The sequence below is a fragment of the Notechis scutatus genome, chromosome 2 (genome assembly GCF_049901735.1).
Source record: "Notechis scutatus isolate UNSWTSFEM ecotype Mainland chromosome 2, rNotScu1.2, whole genome shotgun sequence".
NCBI classification, from domain to species: Eukaryota; Metazoa; Chordata; class Lepidosauria; order Squamata; family Elapidae; genus Notechis; species Notechis scutatus.
Genome location: NC_142010.1, coordinates 218,651,260 through 218,671,023, shown reverse-complemented (window position 1 = coordinate 218,671,023; position 19,764 = coordinate 218,651,260). Strand labels below are relative to the sequence as shown.

Sequence of the window (19,764 nt, the reverse complement as noted above, 5' to 3'; positions counted from 1 at the left end):
CATTTTATAGAAAGCCTAAGCTATCTATATAATGTCAAGATGGAATGTCAAAGTATATAATGCTTAATATTTCACATATTTCTATGTACCAAAAGGCAAACTGCCCAAATATAAATACTTCCACTAAAATGCCATCCTAGCCTTCCTTGTTGCAACGAGTAGGTCAATTCTTGCCTTTTTGTCCTGGTTATTTTTTTCTTCAGTCCTGTGCTTTATTTTGCATTTCTTTTTACATTTTCATATACATCTTTTCAAGAAAGGGTTTTAAGAAAGTCTTAGGCTAATTCTAACTCTAACCCTAATCCCAAACCTTTTCATCACTCTCTTTTCATACTTTGTCTAAATAGTTCTTGCTATTCTATATAATGCCTGGGTAGGTATTATATACAATGCCTAGGGAAAATATATAGCATATTGAAATAACACTGAAATATCATACTTTGCATAAAGTCTTCACACATTCTAGATTTTCTAGGCATTATATGCAATGCCAGCTTTTCATACATTGTGAACATATATACTGGAATATGATTTTTTTTTTATTCCCCATTTATTTCCATTTTATGCTTTGTAAATTCCTTCTTCCTTTTCCCAAACATTTTTCTCAACAGAGCATCCAACAACACACATGAATACAAAACGAGCAGAACACAATGTTGGACTATGCGCATATAAAGTTAAGACCCATTAGACTGAACATTACTGCCTCTCACTAAGACTCAAGAGATTTGAGTGAGCTATTTCTCACTATTTTTAAAATATTGTATTGTTAATACTGAATAAATTAAAGCTTCACTTCTTTTCTTTTGCCTTGAAATATAGTCAATTTTCAATCTACTTTAAAATCACATTAAGTCTTATTTTGTTATTGTTGTTAAGAGTACCTGGTGATTTCTTCTTTTAGTCTGCACGGATCTTCTGCATAGTATTTAACACCAAAATACAATGTGTAAGGTGGACCAGCTATTAGAAATAAGAAAACTATATAAAATTAAATGCATAAGCATATAATTTATATCTGAATATACTTTGATACCTTGTTTTTCTTTGATATTTTATTGTCAAGCATTCACCTGTTTTTGTTTGTGGTTTTAGTTTGTGGTTTAACAGCTATTAAATTATCTTCCCATTTTTTTTCTTATAACACAATTCAAAATCCATTTACACTGGAGTGCCCCAATTAATTTTCAGATATTGAAATTGTAATATCAATATACCGCACATATATATACACAAGCATATAGAATTAATATAGCTTTTTGATATCCCCACTGAATTTTTTGGGCAGGAACCATAAGCTATCAAAATTGTTCATACACACACCACAATAAAACAGAAACAGTTTAAAGTAAGAATATTTGTACACAGGTGGAAAAATAAAAATTTAGCACTCAAATCAGTACATTCAATTTTGAGATTGATCAATATTTGTACATACAAAATAAACTCACAATAATTTGTATCAGATTTCTCAAAAAGATTGGATTTACAGATGTACTTCCTAAGCCTATCTGTCACTAAACAATATTTATAAAGTTCAAATTATATACATACTATTTATCAGTTCCTTATGCTCTGCAAGAGTTTTTGTAGGATCCAACCAGAACTGTAATTATATAAAGAAATTGTTAAGTTATTAAAATATATATATCAACATATATGCTACTTACATTACAAGACTTTAAAGGTTTTGCCATAGACAAAACAAATCAAAACATTATACAAAATCTTCCTATAAGTGGAGAGTTTTCCCCACCACTTTATTGCTGTTGGAAAGATTTTGGAGGATTGTTTGCAACATATGTGTTTTAAGATTTAAAAAAATAATGCACTTGTTCTGCCTATGCTAAAAATATACAAAACTGCACCCCAAAATCAGTAATGTCTATCACTAGCTAGTTGGGACTAATGATTAAGGCACTATGCTAGCAAACAGGTGGATGTGAATTCCAGTCTCATCTTAGCCAGCTGGGTGATTTAGAGCAGTCACTCTTCTCTCAGCCCAACCCATGTCATTGGATTAACAGATAACAGATAATCAGAGTTGGGAGGGACTTTATATGTCATCTAGTCCAACCCCTGCCCAAGCAAGAGACCCTACACCAGGCTTGTCCAACCCGCGGCCCATGGGCCGCATGCGGCCCAGGTCGCCTCGTAATGCGGCCCAACGCCCACCCCAACCTTCATGAAAGATCCAGCGAGGAGGAGGAGAGGCAGGCGCGAGGCGGGGCGAGGCGAGCAACAGAAAAGGTGGGCAGCCGCACCCCAAAAGTCCTGCCCCGCCACCTCCTGCTGTTGCCGCCGCCGCCGCCACCGCTGCTGCATTTGCAGGAGGAGAGGTAGGCGCGAGGCGAGCAACAGAAAAGGCAGGCAGCCGCAGCCCAAAAGTCCCGCCCGCCACCTCCTGCTGTTGCCGCCGCCGCCACCGCTGCTGCTTCTGCCTCCCCCCCGCTGCCGCCGCTGCTGCTTCTGCCCCTGCCACCGCCGCCGCTGCTGCACTTGCAGCAGGAGAGGTAGGCGCGAGGCGGGCGAGGCGAGCAACAGAAAAGGCGGGCAGCCGCAGCCCAAAAGTCCCACCCCACCACCTCCTGCTGTTGCCGCTTCCGCCGCCACCGCTGCTGCTTCTTCCCCGGCACTGCCGCTGCTGCTTCTGCCCCCGCCGCCGCCACCGCCGCTGCTGCTTCTGCCCCCGCCACCGCTGCCACCGCTCCTGCATTTGCAGGAGGAGAGGTAGGCATGAGGCGGGCGAGCTTTCTTCCCCCCTCCCCCCACCCCGAAAATTTGGCCGGAAAATTAATAAAAAATAAATAATTTGCAGGAGGAGAGGTAGGCGCGAGGCGGGCGAGCTTTCTCCCCCCACCTCGCAAAATTTGGCCAGAAAATTATAAAATAAAAATAAATATTTTTTAATAAATAATTAATAATAAATAATAAATAATAATTTTATTTTATTTTATTTTATTTTATTTTATTATTTTATTTTATTTTATTATTTTATTTTATTTTATTTTATTTTATTTTATTTTATTTTATTTTATTTTATTTTATTTTATTTTATTTTATTTTATTTTATTTTATTTTATTTTATTTTAATTTAATTTAATTAATTTAATTATTATTTAATTATTATTTAATTTAATTATGTGCGGCCCAAACCAAATTTTCATCTTCTAATGTGGCCCAGGGAAGGTGAAAGGTTGGACACCCCTGCCCTACACCATTTCTGACAAATGGCAGTCCCTCAAATATTGGAAGACTGCTATCATGTCTCCCCTGGTCCTTCTCTTCACCAGACTAGCCAAGCCCAGTTCCTGTAACCATTCTTCATATGTTTTAGTCTCCAGTCCCCTAATCATCCTGATTGCTCTTCTCTGTACTTTTTCTAGAGTCTCAACATCTTTTTTTATAATGTGGTGACCAAAACTGGATGCAGTACTCTAGGTGTGGTCTTACTAAGGATTGTTGCTGCTGTGGAGAAAGTAGGAGAAAGAAGGTATGCTGGATATGTTCACCACCTTGAGTTATTTACAAAAATAATAAAAGTGGAATACAAATGAATAAGTAAATGAGGGTGAAGGTATATTTCAAAGAAATCAACAACATTAAAAATACAAATTAGAAACATAATATTTTATACTGCATTATTTAATCAATTTTGTAAGTAAGTATGTGCACAGATACATTTATAAAAGCCAAATATTTTTCTGTATAATTCTAAATGGCACCTGTGATTATCTTCATGCCAATAATAATCACTAGTATGGCTTATTTCTCAAAGTTGCATGAAAATCTTACAGATTATATTAGAAAATACATCATTATTAGCAAATTAGTAGAATGTACTTTAATTCCATATTGGCTGAAACCAAGCAAAAAAATTAGAAGAGAGACAGCAAATTTAGAAGAGCCTTCAGCAAAACATTGATCAAAAAAGGTATTTGAGCTCCTTCCTGCATCAAATTGCAGATTCCAAGCACACTGTTTAAATACGTATGGACATACATTTTGTTTCAGGCAAATAATGCATAAATAATATAGATGCCAAATCATTAGAAAGCTCAGTCAAGAGAAAAAACATGCCTCTCAAACAAATACTCAAGCTTATCAAAATACATTTACCAACACTGCAGCTTCAAAATAAAGCACTTCTGTATAATTTGTATAAGTAACTGCAGGGCTATCTATGTCATATACAGAATCCTAACACAGATGCCTATTCTCAGCAAGAAAAGAGGCAGAGCATATTCCATGCCGATTATTTTGAACAGCATTTTAGGCTGTCATTTTGGTAAACAGAGCAGAAATCAAATGAGAGACAAAATATGGCTAGCAAACCAAATTCATTTGCCAAAAATGTCAGATGATTTTCCTAGCAGAAGAATCTATAATTGATCAGGCTATGAATCTGACCATAATCTTTTTTATCCTTTGGTGTCACAAGGTGTAGATTTCCAGTAGTACTCCTTAACTCAACAGATGTTTGGGACTTTTCTGTCCTGCATCTTTAAGCTACTTGAGATTTATTATTACTTAATAAATCCCTTCTTTAAAAAAATCCCCTATTGTTTTACGATTCTTCTCATTTTTGTGGCTTAAAATGAAACTGGCAGAATTATGTCAATTACACCTGGTTAAAAAAGATACACTGTTTCAAAGCTTCATCAGTGAAATTGTAAAAAAAAAGGGGGGGAAAGGAAGGAAAATAAAATTAAGTTGAACTATGTTTATTGATATTTAGACTAGATTGAAGAAGAAACTGGCAGAATTCTTGTCAACTTCTCGTGGTTTAAAAAGGTCCACCATTTCATTTTTTTTAATCGGGAGATGTGTACAAAAAGGCTTAGTTAGCATTCCACTTTTGCACAATGAGTTTATATAAAAATAAAAGCAAATAAAGTCCAGCATCTCATCAGTGCATCAAGAATAGAAAGTAAATAAGCATACAAGCACAGATTCAGTGATCAGTTCCTTTGGAAGAGAGCAGGCAGCCGAAATTGGCCATGGAAGAGACAGACCAGACACTGGAGCAGATGGGTTGTTCTTGCTACAGAGAACCTATTGGACATATTTGTTTACTATGAAATGAAGTATAAGAGGTAAATTGAACAGCGTAATTTGTGCCAGCACAAGCATACTTCGCTTGATGTGTGCAGCAGAAAAAAAATGCCTTCCTGATACACTGGAGGGGGGAGAAGGGGCAGATAGAAGACAATACTGCACATGCCTGCCCTTGAAAAATGATTATTAGCCTAAACCTCCACTGGACTCTCTGTGTCAGGTTTCCAAGTAATGAAATCCATTTTAAAAGAAAAACAACAAAGTCCATCTTCAAAAAGATTTCTTTTATTTAGGAAAGCATCAAATTGGCAAAGTCCATAATTCCGGATCTGACCCAACCCGGAATTACCTCACAATAGTAGAAGTTAGAAACAACCCCCCAAAGTCACATTCTCCAACGTTGCTTGATGTCATAAATCTCCATCTCCAAAGGCCCAAACTCGGACAGCTTGTTTCCCATGGGAAAGAAGATCACCTAGCCATAACACTCTCTTTATCTCCACTCCTCCCCCCTTAGGAATGTGTCAAGCCCAAAATCCTTCCCCCCATTACTGCCACAGAGAAAATAAGAAAAAGAATATATACTAAGACAAACTAAAATGGCCTCACTTATGTCAATTTCGGGCTTGACACTCTGATCAGATGGATCAGATGTTAGACTCATATGCCCCTATGCAATATCAATTATTTATTTGTTTGTTATATTTGTTTGCTGCCCATTTTGCTGCAAGACAACTATGGGTGGCTTATAACAGTAATAGCAATAAAATCATTACAAACCTATATATCTAACTGTAATAAAGATATAAATTATGACTTTTCTCTCCCCCAGTCAATAAAAATTGTTCAATATGATGAAAACATGGAAATGCCCAATATTTCCATTTCTCACTTTACCCATTATATCAAGTCTAAAAGTATATGAAATAGTCCAAACCAATCTTAAAATGGGGTTCAGACAAAAGGAAGACAATAGAGTACAATGGCATTCTGAATGTCATATTTAATGGAATGCAAAATTGTGCAGCAGACCAGATTTTAATATGTAGGTCAGATTTTAACTTTCTACCCTGTTTCTCCAACAATACGGCCTCCCCCAATAGGAAGTCCCAGCATGTTTTATAGGCATGAAATGAAATTAAGCCCCCCCCCAAATTAAGGCCTATATTAAAACATGCGAAATGGGGGAATGGTGGGGGGCTTGCCGTTAGGAAGTACTTTTGTTGCACACCCGGATATGGTGCTGTCTGCGTTGACCCCGATCTGATGTGCCCACCAACGCCGAGGTCAACATCCAAGCCGTCGCCGCCCGCCCAAAGATGCAAGGGGAATTAAGTCACCCGAAAAGACGGCCTAGCCATTTTTTCGGGGCTCAAAAAAAAATAAGACCCAGCCTTATTATATGAGAAACACGGTAATATATTGCATGACCAATCCAAGTCACTGAAATATTTTATGTTTAGCTACAGTAGATGATTTTATGGTATAGAGAATCATTATTATGATTATTAGTTCAAATTTAAATTCAATATATTAAACATGTATATATAAGAGATCTTTAGTTAAGTAAAAAAAAGCTTTAATCATGTCAGTCATAATCAAAATATCTGTAGTTCTGTCACTTAAATACTCATAAATACAAACCTTTCTTTCTCTCCTTGATCTTTTTGTAATGTCCATTTTATTTACCCTTACCATTAAAGCAAGAAAAGAATATGATTTGACTGATTGGATTTGATAAAGTGGTCCAACTCCCAAAAGATTCTGGGCAGCATCCAATAATTCCAATACATAGATTTAAAAAACGTTAAAAAAAACCCCACACAGCTGCCCAGGCCAAACAACACTACCCAACATGCAAAAACTTAGCAGGATTTCTAACTGCAGTCTTGGAACAAAATCAGATTTTAAGATACTTCCAGAAACCAAGGAGAGTATGAGCTATGTCTATTCTGAGGGGGTGCTGTTCCTGAGGATCCAGGTGTCAACAAGGAATGAATGCACCCTCATTGTCTTATCCCCAATAAGACACTACTTAATTGATGGGACTTGAAACACACCCACTCTGTCTGAAAGCACTGGCTGGGCAGAAACAACTGGAGACAGGCAGTCTCTCAAATGGCAATCTCTATACCATGAAGGACTTTATAGCATCTTGAACTGCACCCAGGAGTCAACTGGAAACCAATGCAGATCATGTAGCAGTGATGGCACACTGGCATAACTAGAAGCATCTGTTATTGCTTGAATCATTACAATTTGAACCATTTGAAGCTTCCAGATGGTTTTCAAGGGCCAGGTAGGACTTCTTACAAATTTAGAACATTGTAGGCAGTCAAAATACAAATACAATTTTGTTTTATTATATGCCCTATATGGGATTTAAACTAGTTTCAACACAAACAGAGACTACAGGTTACTTCCTATATGAGCAACATGATATTGCTAAACCCAGCCCACATATCTCATTAAAATCATTTCGTTACTTCAATCAACTTAATACTGTTCTTGATCTCCTATATTAATTTAATTCTATTTTGAAATGCAGTTTAAAAATTATGCAATAAAAATGCATGTAAAAGGTAAAGTAATAAAATAGTTGTTTCAATCAAAGTCATAAAACAATTTTAACCACAATTTTTCAACTAAACTTTAAAGAAAATATATCTGTTAACCAGTAAATATATATCAGGGGTGGGCAAACTACGGCCCGCGGGACACATCCGGCCCGTTGGTCATTTTAATACGGCCCGCCTCTGAAAAAAAAATATTCCTCTCTGAAAAAAAAATTGGGGCCGGCCAAAAGAGACCCGCGCGCCAAAAAATTGCACACACAACACGGAGCTGGGCAGCCGCTTCCCTGGTAGCGGGGCCAAGGCCACCGCCCGGGGAATGCCCACTGCTTTCCCTCGCCAGGGCTGGGCGGTGGCGTGTTGCCCTGCGCGGCCCCCGCCTGGCAGCGTGCTTCTCAGCTGGTCTCCTCCTCCTCGGCCATACAGAACAAACAGGCAGAGAAGGAGGAGACCAGCCGGCTGGTTGGGGGAAGCTTTCTGCGCCGAAAGAGGCAGCTACTAATCTCCGGCTTTGCTCCGCTTCTCCAATGGTCCGGCACCACCCTGTTCTTCTTGTGCTGCGAAAGAGGCGGCTAATGATCTCCGGCTCCGCTCTGCTTCTCCAACATCCGGCGCCACCCTGTTCTGTGTCAGGCCCAGCAAGTCCGAGCAGCCGGCGCACAGAACAGGGCAGCGCCGGATGTTGGAGAAGCAGAGTGGAGCCGGAGAAGAAGCCTCCCCCAACTGGCAGCACAAGAAGCCTCCCCCAACTGGCCAGGTGCTCTCCTCCTTCTCTGCCTCCTTCTCTGCCTCTCCCCTCTTGCTCCTCACAGTTGCCCTGAGCTGGTGCGGTTCTTTACTTGGGCAGCCAGACGCCCGCAGCAGCGCCCGCAGCAGCAACAGGCAGTTCTGCCCGGGCTCTGCTCAGGTGTCCAGCTGGGGCTGTCAGGAGTTGCTACCACCGGCGCAGCTCCGCGCGGCTCCAGTCCCACGTTGCCTTGGGAAGGGAAAGGCAAAACCAGGAGCCGCTGAGCCTGAACCTCCGGTGCCGCTGCTGCCGTTGCAAAGCACCGCCGCGGCTCTTCCTTTTTGCCTTTCCCTTCCCGAGGCAACGTGGGACTGGAGCCGCGTGGAGCCGTGCCGGCAGTAGCAACTCCTGACTCAGGGGGCCTCCGAGGGGAGGGGAAGGAGGAGAAGAAGGGGGGCGATTCCCAAAAAATCTTGTGCTGACCCGGCCCGTCTGTCAAATTTTAAAAGTGAATGCGGCCCCCGAGCCAACAAGTTTGCCCACCCCTGATATATATATATATATATATGGATCTTTGTTATTGTTTCTCGCGTAGATATCTACGTTGGCGAGTCCATCCATCTTCAGGCTGGTGCTGGCTTAGTGCCAGTGCAAGCAGTCTTGCACTGCTTGCACTATGCGAAGCACCAGCCTGAAGATGGCGAGTGGATCCCAAACTAGATACTTGAATCTACACGAGAAACGAATAACAAAGATCCACATACAAATACGAGAACCTCAGAAAACAATATATATATATATATATATATATATATATATATATATATATATATATATATATATATATATATATATATATATATATTCTCTTTAAGAACTGTATATATATTTAAGAACTATATATATATACACACACACAACACACACACACACATATATATATATATACACATGTGTGTGTGTTTATATATGTGTGTGTGTGTGTGTGTGTGTATGGTATTCAGCTTTGTTCGGGTATTTTCCCACGTCATTGTAGTTGTGCTTTTAAAGTTGTAGCAACGTTTCAATACAGAAGCCTGATGATGGCAGATGAGATTCTGCCGAAACGTTGCTACAACTTTAAAAGCACAACTACCATGACGTGGGAAAATACCCGAACAAAGCTGAATGCCATACATGTAAGTACCCGCGAAAACTTAAGAAAACAAATATATACATATATATATGATTATAATAATAATGCTTGCATGTGCCATTCATAGATAGCCTGTAGTTTCCTTACTGTGCAATTATTTATTTCCTATATCTTTGTTCATCTAATACTGCCCTTCTAAACAAAAGATTCTCAAATATCATGGTGTAGATAGCATATTAATAAAAATAGGTGTATGCGCACAGAAATGGGACATATAATAATTATAATTATTTCATATAGGGGTTTTTCTATTGGTAGACAAGTTGAAGTTATCTGCACACCCCAATGAGTTTCGATTTAATTACTGGATTATTTTCCCAGGTGCATAACTATAAATTGCAGGTCTGTATATTATACTGCCATAATTTTTAATCTGATTTTGTAGAATATTCCATTTTAATCAAATGTATGTTATCACAAAAGTCTTTATCTTCATTAGAATGTATAACTCATTTCAACATATTCAGGTATGAATGCATACAATAAATTATAGTCTTTTAATCAGTTTTCCTTGAGTTGTTTATATAACTTGAAACAAAAGATCAGTTTTATTTTTGCTTTTTCACTTCATGACAACTATCATCAATATTAGTATTATCTAGTTCTGCTGTCAAATATATGTATATATATTTCTTTCTCCGCAGGGCTACAAGTATCAGTCATATAATTTTAAACCAATTTCCTCAAAATATGGAGCTATTCTAATAATTTTCTAGGAGAAAACTATGAGCATTTTACTGTATTACAGATGAACAGCAGCACAAACATATATGAATTCTGATGTCCCAAACTGTAACATCTAAATCTAGCCTCTAAAATCAGTTTGAAATCAAAAGTAGGCCTATTCTTCCAATAATTAATACAATATTCCTGTCATGCTGTTAAAACTGTTTGGGTGGGGTTGTTGTTTTTTGAATAAGAAAGCTTTAGTTTTTGAATAAGGAAGCTTTGGACAATAAGAATACCTATGCTAGAATGCTATTTGTTGACTTCAGTTCAGTTCATTGAATACAGTCATTCCCTCCAGGTTGATCATTAAACTTTGTGACCTTGGTATTAACACTATTCTATGTAATTGGATACTGGACTTTTTGACAAATAGACCACGTCAAGTTGAATAACTCCACTTCATTTACTATCACACTGAGTACTGGTGTACCCCAAGGCTGTGTGCTGAACCCCTTCCTGTTCTCTCTCTTCACCTATGACTGCAGGCCTGTGTATAGCTCTAACACCATTACCAAGTTCGCAGATGATACTACGGTAATCGGACTCATCAATGATGACGATGATTCAGAGTATAGGGAGGAGGTACAGTGCCTAGCTACGTAGTGCGCTGACAATAACTTATTACTTAATACTAACAAGACCAAAGAGCTCATTGTGGACTTCAGGAAAAAGAATAGTCACACACACTCTCCTATATACATCAACGGGAAAATGGTAGAACGTGTTACCAGCTTCAAGTTCCTGGGGATCCACCTCTCTGAGGACTTGTCCTGGCAGATTAACACTAGTCTGATTAAGAAAGCTCACCAGCGCCTCTTCTTCCTGAGATTACTGAGGAAGAATCACCTCTCCTCAGCTATTCTGACTAATTTCTATCGCTGCACAGTCAAGAGCATCTTAACTAGCTGTATCTCAGTTTGGTATGGAAATTGCACTATAAAAGAAAAAAAGGCATTACAGAGGGTGGTGAAAACCACCCAACTCATTATAGGGATTCCACTTCCTGTTATTGTAGACATTCAGAGGAAACAATGTCTGCGTAAAGTCCACGGTATCGTTAAGGACCCCTTCCATCCAGCCCACAAACTGTTTACTCTTCTTCCATCTGGGAGGAGGTTCAGATGCCTGCAGTCTAAGACCAGCAGGCTAGGGAACAGCTTTTACCACACAGCGGTTTCCTTGCTGAACTCCTCAGTTCGTTTGTCCCCACACATATGCTGATGCTTCCCTTGAAAATATATGATGTATTTTGTATAATTTTCTATGCATTTGTACTTATATTCAATGTGTCCATAAACATTTTGTACAGTTGTATATGTTCAAATATGTGCAGTCACACTTATCCTTGTGTGCTCGTGTACATACATTTTGTTGTGTTTTCCACTGACATATTCATAGATGTTTTGCCTATTTGCATACATATATTTATATTTTACTGTTGTTTTGCGCTTCTGGTTGGATGCTAATTGCATTTCGTTGCCTGTATCCATGGCAATGACAATAAAGTTGAATCTAATCTAATCTAGTTAACTGGAAAGTATCAAACCCTTAATTTAGAATCTGGAAAGCTCATACTTATTTAGGTTAATTATGTGTAACATGCACAATCATATTCACATCACTCCAACTACATGATTCTTTTTCATCATTGTAATATATGTGGACAATTGTCCTAATTTAAACAGTTAACAAAATAAATTCCATCATGTGAAATTTATTTCCCTATTGTCAAGTATTTCATCTAGAATAAGCCTTGAGCTTAGGACAGGATGTGCACTTTTGACTCCCATTGCCATAAAAATCTAACTAATGCAACTATCTATTGAACAGGAAAGTCTCCATACATGCTATCCTTCCATACATCTTTAGCATCAAGAATGAGATTAAAAGATGCCTAATTAGACTAAGCACTGAGAGTTTGAGGATACTCAAAAATAACATGCAGGCAATTGAATAATCTCAGCATTAATATAAATTTTATTTTAGCTGTGAGCTTCACAGTATTTACTTATTGACATGTTAGCCTTTTGAGACTTGGATCTATTCCTCTGAATAGGAGAGGCAATTTTATACAGCTAATTACCAAACGTCCCCTCTAAAGGAATCCCTGACTTAATATTAATTTGCATGCATTAATGGGATGTAGATTTTATCTGTTTAATAACTAACTTGCTGAAACTGCATATGACAGTGTAAAACAGAACTGTAAAAGAAAAAAAAGGTCACTCTGCTATCTATTCTGGAATATCTAATCCCTTGTAGCTTTACTCACCGTCTGGTGACTTCTGTCACAGTACCGCAGTCCAAAATAATCTATCTCAATGAGGTTTAAATGCCGGAATACGTAGCCTAGGACAACCGATCCTTTCGTTGATTTCTGTGGGAAAGAATGTGCAGAGTCTTTTCATATAAATGTTCATTCTTTTGTTAGCTACACAGTGGCATTCATGCATTCAGCTAGATAAGTCTACCAGAGAAGACTGCATTATTAGAACTGGTCTTTAACAAAAATTGCAATGACAAGAAAGGTTTTTTTTCTCATATTCGTCAGTCATTTTATAGAACAAGTTCAGCAATTATATTGACAAGTTTTTTTTTTTTTTTTTTTTTATAAATATAGTTTATTAATTTTTACAATTAAAACCAGTCACAATACATACACAAATAAGCAAAAGAAAGAAAAAGAAAGAAGAGAGAAGAGGAAGAGAGGGAAAGAATTTTGAGAAAAGAAAGAGAAAAGAAAGGGGGAAGAAAGAAAGAAAGAGGTTACAAGATAAAAAGTATTCTTATTTTAACAGTTTGCAAGATCTTCTTTTGTTTTCATAACCTTAACTTGTGTCATATAACCACACCTGTTTTTAATTTATATCGCTACCTCGTTATTATGGATTGATACTTTTCTTTTATGCCTTATGATATATAATTTATCTTTGGTCAATCCAATTATACCAACAATTCCAGCTATCGTAGTATAGTGAAGTGTCTTTGTTTTTTAGCGCCAAAGTCAATTTATCCATTTCTGCGCATTTTGAGATTTTTTCAATAATCATTTCTTCTGATGGAATTTGATGTTGTTTCCAGTGTTGAGCGAAGGCTAATCTGGCCGCTGTTAAAATGTGTATTGTTATGTATTTGTTTTTTTTGGAAATTTGCTTATCAAAAATCCCTAGTAGGAAGGACTCTGGTTTGTATTATCGATAAGTCTACCAGAGAAGACTGCATTATTAGAACTTTAACAAAAATTGCAATGACAAGAAAGGTTTTTTTTCTCATATTCGTCAGTCATTTTATAGAACAAGTTCAGCAATTATATTGACAAGTTTTTAATCTCTAATATCACGAGGTCACATAATTATGTACTCAAACTGTGATGTGCAGTAATTCTGCATTATTCATTCTTGCCTGTTTTCACACCTAAGGGAAGAGGGAAAACATCAGGTGAATCCATACACAGACTGATTTAATGAATTCAACTTTGGCATATTTATGCATGCATTGCTAGTTGATACTAGTAATACTGTGGTTTATGGTAAGGGCATTAATATATAGTGGTAACAGCTGTTAAATAATAAAGGCAAGGACTACTTGTAGGAAAAAAGCAATTTATTTTACTTTGCTAGTAGTACTGTATAAGTACATATTGTTAGCTAATTTCCTGGATAATGAAGGATATTGTATGATGCTCTATAATTAAAATATCAGTATAATAGCACATTTGTTTCTCTTTATCATACATTCAGAAACAAGTTTTTTTAAAAAGGCTAAAGCACAGCAGAATTAAACATGAAGAAATGAGAGGTATCATGCATTTAGTACTTAATGTGCCAACAACATGAAAAGAGAGAATATAGGTTTTGAATAAATGATCAAGCAGACTCATACGGTTTAGATGTAAAAAAAGAATAAGAGAAAAATCTCATCTGAAACCATATAAAATAGCCAAGAAAAAAACAACGAAGAATCCCAAAGTCATTTTAATGTTGAAATATCTCAAAGCTAGCAGGTAATATAAAATAAATTGCAACACCTGTATTTAATTACTTTAAATTACTTCAAGACAAAATTAAAACATGTAATAAGAAAAATAGCATAAAATAACAAAGACTTTTTTAAAAGCATGAGTATAAGATCAGTTTCAGCCTATATTGAACATAAATATTTTGGAGAGAAAAAAATAACTCTGTACGGACAGCCTTCTACTTACAAAGCTGTTTGTAAGTCCATTTTGTTCATAGGTCCAATCAAGTATTTAAAAAAAACCATATAAAGTACAATTCTTACTTTACATAAATTAAGTTACATTTCTCCGCCCAATCGATCAAGGACTAACCCAAACCCTCCCATCCTCTGACTAGCAACAAGTTAATCAATTTCCTCTTGCCTCTTGGGGCAGCTGAGCAGTCATCCTCCTTGAGGTGAGAGGAGCCTGGTTTTGGGTACAGAGGTCCTCTCCTGCATTGATCCATTGCAGCTTTGGCTGCTGGCATGGCCAGTTTTCTCATGGGCTATTAGGACCCTTTTTAGGGAAGGGCTGCCAGCAAGTCAATCAGGTGCTGGCACCATGCACAACCGGAGGGAGGACAGAAATGCACTACTCCATTCTCCGCAGGGATAAGTAGGAACACATTTGATGGGGGCTTCACAGTGACAGGGGATGCCAGACTCCAGGTCCCAATGGCTGTTCTTGCAGTACCCCATTTCTCTACTATAAACCTCTTCAGGCTCAAGTGTGGCTCAACGTTTTTTTCTCCCCTGATTGACCCTCATCCCAGGTTTGACGTTGAAGTGGAACAGACTCCTCCCTGCCTAAGCAACCCTCTACCCCCACCCTCTGGGCCCTCTTTCAGGTATTTTCAAGCCCAACTCCACCACAAACTAACCCTTTACTGTCTTTTCCCACCTTCTGCGATTGGAGATGTGGAAAAGTTTGTTCATGTAGGAGAAAGTTTTTAACTTAGAAATTTGTAAGTAGGAGCAGCTATAGACTACCATAGGCTTACATCTGTGGTACACAATCAAATGCCCTCTAGATTTTCTAATTAAAATTTTCAGGGTTGCTCATAGTTGGAGTTTTCTGTCCAGAACAACTGAAGAGCATCAACCACTTCCACTACAATATTTTTTTCACTGTTTGCATTTGTATCTGCTCCCTTCTTGCCCACCATAACTGTGATTATTCTGTTGGTCCCTCCATGATACAAAGTTGAACCTAGTAAATCCATGCCCAAGTAGAGTCAAAAAACGACAAGGCCTATAAGTTGGGCAAAAAAAAAAGCATTACAGGTCGTCCTTATTTAATGACCAGTTGAATAGTGATAATTAGAAATTACAATGGAGTTCCCCAGAGCTACTTATAACCCGGTTTTTAAGTTCCAATGGCCACACTCCCTTACAATTACGTGATCACAGTTTGGGCACTTGGCAACTGGCTGCATTTAGTTAGTATCCCACAGTCATGTGACTGCAGTTTTTGCCAGTTTCTGCCTTTTACTTTCAGTTTCTGGCAAAAAAAATGTCCATGGGGAAAATGAATTTGCTTAATGATCACCACAAAAAAGGTCATAAAATGAGGACTGGTGTTTAAGTGGACCACCACAAGCTGTAAGTGTAATTCCAGGCTCAATTATGGTCCTAAGTCAAGGATTACCTGTATTGCTTCATTTCTTTGTCATGAACACGCATCTGTTCCCAAGTTTTCAGTAATTATATGATTACTGTGTAGTCTAACTATGGCTGTATTGAATCTAGGTTATGCTTTCTGAAGAAGCAGTATCATCACAAGCTCACTAATTATTACTGTAGAAAGATGCCTGATTTTCCCATGCCACCTAGTATGATTTTTGACTGACAATAGCTTTCAAATATTCCAGGAAGAAATATTTGACACTAATGCTACTGAATTCTTAGCTGTGCAGTTATACTGAATTACTCCACTAAGCTATAGCTTCTGCATATATAAATAACAGAAAAAATATATCTTTATAAAGCAGTTCAGATACAAAGAGGAGGGGAAAAAAATTCTGAATATTTTAGTAGGCCAATATTTTATTTTACTTATCTTTATGAGTAAAGCTTGTGTTTTATATTGTCTATTTCCTTAACAAGTTAAAGGAAAATCAATAAGAATACATGTCATATTAATTGAACAGAAATATAGTAACTGCTACAGAGATACTTTTCATATACAACCCACATTGGTATCCTATACTTTACAATGTTTCTATTGGTATTCAGAACCTCTCACTTGATCTGCATTTACAGGAATCAGTGAAATTCTTACATGAAATTAAGCTACTTCAGAAATGAGTCATGATGACTATCAAGTTGACATTACTTGTAATGTAAAGCATATTCAACTAGCATCAGAGCTTTTTCCACCCTGTGTTAAGACTGTTATAGTTTGAATTACTCATAAAAGAGTAGGGTACATGTCTGAACATAGTAAGGTAGACCTCTGATGGCTATAACTTCTTAGAATTGTCAGCAAGCGTAATGTAATTAGCGTATGTAATGTAATTACGTAATGTAATTAGCGTATGTGTGCACTTGCGTAGGTGTGATCTTTTCCTCCTGCAAAAATCTTATTAAGGCTGGTTGAACAAGACAACTGACTCAGTCATCCATTTATCCAAGTAACAGACTTAACACTGCCCTACCAGCATGATCAAGAATGATGGAGTCAAGCAGGGAGTGCTTGTTTTAGGTATCTTCCCAGCCCCTACAAAAAGGATGGGGAACTGTCATTTCTTCTAATAACTTTCAGAATCAGAGGGGGGAAATGCAAATCACTAGTGGCCCAATGGGGATCCAACACTATACCTATTCCCAACATTTTCTGTTTCCTTTGGCTGTGTGTTATGGGTATAGTGAAACCCAACTTTGTGGCACTATCCAAAGATTTATCTTGAGAGCAGTAGGAAGAGAAAGGATTCAAGCTCCACTAACTTTGTATGAACATGATTGACCAATGAAAGCTCTATTAATCTTTCTATCACTGCAGTCAAGTGTTCACATGACACATTAATCCCCCCTTTGACTGAATTAAACGAATTATATAAACAAGGTCACTGACTCCATTAGCATGGTTGTATAGATTTTTGAGAGTGCCCTGCTTTGTTGAAAGCTGACCTAAAAGCAAAACTAAAGAATAATGTGGCATCCTGCTTCCAAACAGAGTCCAATCCTGATCATTACACACACTTCAGGTAGAAAACTCCATCAAAGGGAGAGAAGAAAAACATTGAATAACCAATCTGGACTGAGAATATTTCTAAAATTTAAAGAGTTAGCTTCATAATTAAATCTGATAAAGGCTTACATTCTGATTAGGGAAAGATTTGAAAAATCATCAGCAAACAAAGAATTGTTCAAAATGAGTCATAAAGTTATGCTTTATAATGCAGCAGCAGTAAAAACCAGAAAGGCAGGTTTCTACCAGCTTCATAAAATGACAGCTAGAACCTTCAGAAAAGAGACATATTTTTCCTTTGACAGGAGTAAAATGGCACAGTAAAATATGGCAACATACTTAAAATATTTTGAAAAGAAAAGGAAAAAAATATAAACTAAGCTTGCTGACAGGAAGCAGTTGAGTATTTAGAAAATATGGTGATCTCTAAAATATTAAAGCAGCCAAATGTGTTTCCTGACAAGCAGCTTCACATTTCTAACTGGCTGATACTAGGCAATCATAAAGTCAGTGTGAAATTTTGTGTGGCATATATTCTGAGTGGAAAGGAAAATTCTCTTGCTGAAATTTTTGATGTCAGAAACAGGAATATTTATCTGAGAGAAAAGATGAAAAGACCATGATATTCTAATTTCAACTGCTTTTACAAATTGTAATTCTTTAGTGTTTTATCTTCTAAACACAGTCACTAATTAAAATACTGAGTAGAATTTACAAGTCATTCACCAGTGATGTGATCATACTCCTCTTTCCGAGTGCCAAATGGCAAAGTATCACTAAATCCTCCAAATGTTCAAAAGCCAATTATTTCAAGAGTTATCTGTCATCCAATTACAAGGAAAGCTGCCCACTCCAAGTCAATTTAAGCCAGCATCACCACCAATTGTATAATAATCGCCACCTCCCTTTGAAAGTATAATGTGGGATTATAGCAGATGATTCTGTCAATGCAACAGTAATTCTTTTTTTTGTGTTTTAAAAACTCCTTTGTTCTCTCAATAGGAATTAAGAATACATGTATTGCTCATATCTGTCCTTTGTAGCGCAGCGCAGCCCAACCAAGCTACCCTCACTGCTCTGCACTCCGTCTTCCCAGCTGACCCTGGTCATTCTCTTCCTGATGCTGCTGAGGCATGCACAGCTTGACTGTAATGTATCTGTATGCGAGGCAACTGCTAGTATATGCCAACCCTTTTTCCCCAAGGCCAATTCAAATTGCACGAGCTGTTTACTCTCCAAAGTGATGCCTTGTTTTCACAATACTTTGCAAAGCTTCTGAGGTGTTCTCTAGGTCTTTGGAGAATGGCAGACTCTTCATTCTCATGATGCTTTAAAAGATCTCAGAAGCATTCTAAGGGGAAAAAACATATTTTGTGTTCTATTATTCACTGAATATAAATGAAATAATAATTTTGTTGAAGCTTTCTACAATCCAGACTATATCAGAAATCGTAACTAAGACTGAACTTTTTATTGTCATATATTTGAGACTGTTGGAAAGAACTGGGTCAAATATTACAGATTTTCAAATTGCATATAATGCCACAGGCAAATTTCTAAAAAAGCAACATCAAAGTTTGATTCCAAGGCCAGTAACTAAGCAGATCTCAATTTGAAGAATACATGTTCAAGCAAATAGATTTAATTTAAAACTGGACGCTTCTGCAAATATTTACCAAGACAAACACGTAGAACTTAATTAGTGAGTTACATGTTTAAACTTATAAACAAAACTTATACAGATTAGTGCAGTGGTTCCCAAACTTTTTAAGTCCACCGCCCCCTTGGTGTTACAAACTCATCCTCGGTGCCCCCCACCCAGGGGTGGGATTCAAATTTCTGTGGGTGTGGCCTAATTTGAGGGTGTGGCTTGGTCATGTGACTGTGGGTGTGGCTTGCTGGTCATGTGACTGGGTGGGCAAACCAGGTGACTGGCAAACCAAATACAAGGGGTCCTCACTTAATGGCCAGTTGTTTAGCAAGTGTTCTAATTTATGACTGGCCTCCCCAGAGCTATTTGACCTGTTTTTGGAGTTTTGACAGCTTTAGATCAGGGGTCTAAATCCCAACCCTGCCTGTGTGTGTGAGAGAGGGAGAGAGAGAGGTTGGATCAGATCTCTCTCTCTCTCTCCCACCAATGCCAGAAAGCCACCGTCAGTCAAAATTTATATTAATGGTCTACGGAATTTAAAATTATGAGTTTGGTGGTCCCTGAGGTCCAAAAGTTTGGCGACCCCTGATCTAAAGGGGTGAGCCTGAGAGAGGGAAAGAGAGAAAGGAGAGAGAAAGAGAG

General features: G+C 37.7%; 1 protein-coding gene across 11 annotated transcripts in view; it reads right to left on the bottom strand.

Moving 5' to 3' along the window:
* The window catches only part of EPB41L4A (erythrocyte membrane protein band 4.1 like 4A), a 102,133-nt gene that overhangs the window by 47,904 nt on the left and 34,465 nt on the right, over positions 1–19,764 (bottom strand). For 8 of the 11 annotated variants that reach the window (XM_026673181.2, XM_087958059.1, XM_087958064.1 and 5 more), the window contains exons 3-5: positions 12,555–12,659; positions 1,555–1,606; positions 885–963 (exon numbers count right to left, since the gene is read on the bottom strand). In XM_026673181.2, coding sequence (XP_026528966.1) covers positions 885–963; positions 1,555–1,606; positions 12,555–12,659 — 236 coding nt within the window. Of the gene's footprint in view, positions 1–884; positions 982–1,554; positions 1,607–12,554; positions 12,660–19,764 lie in introns of all 11 variants that reach the window. The other 3 variants (XM_087958061.1, XM_087958057.1, XM_087958056.1) reach the window with 1 other exon arrangement.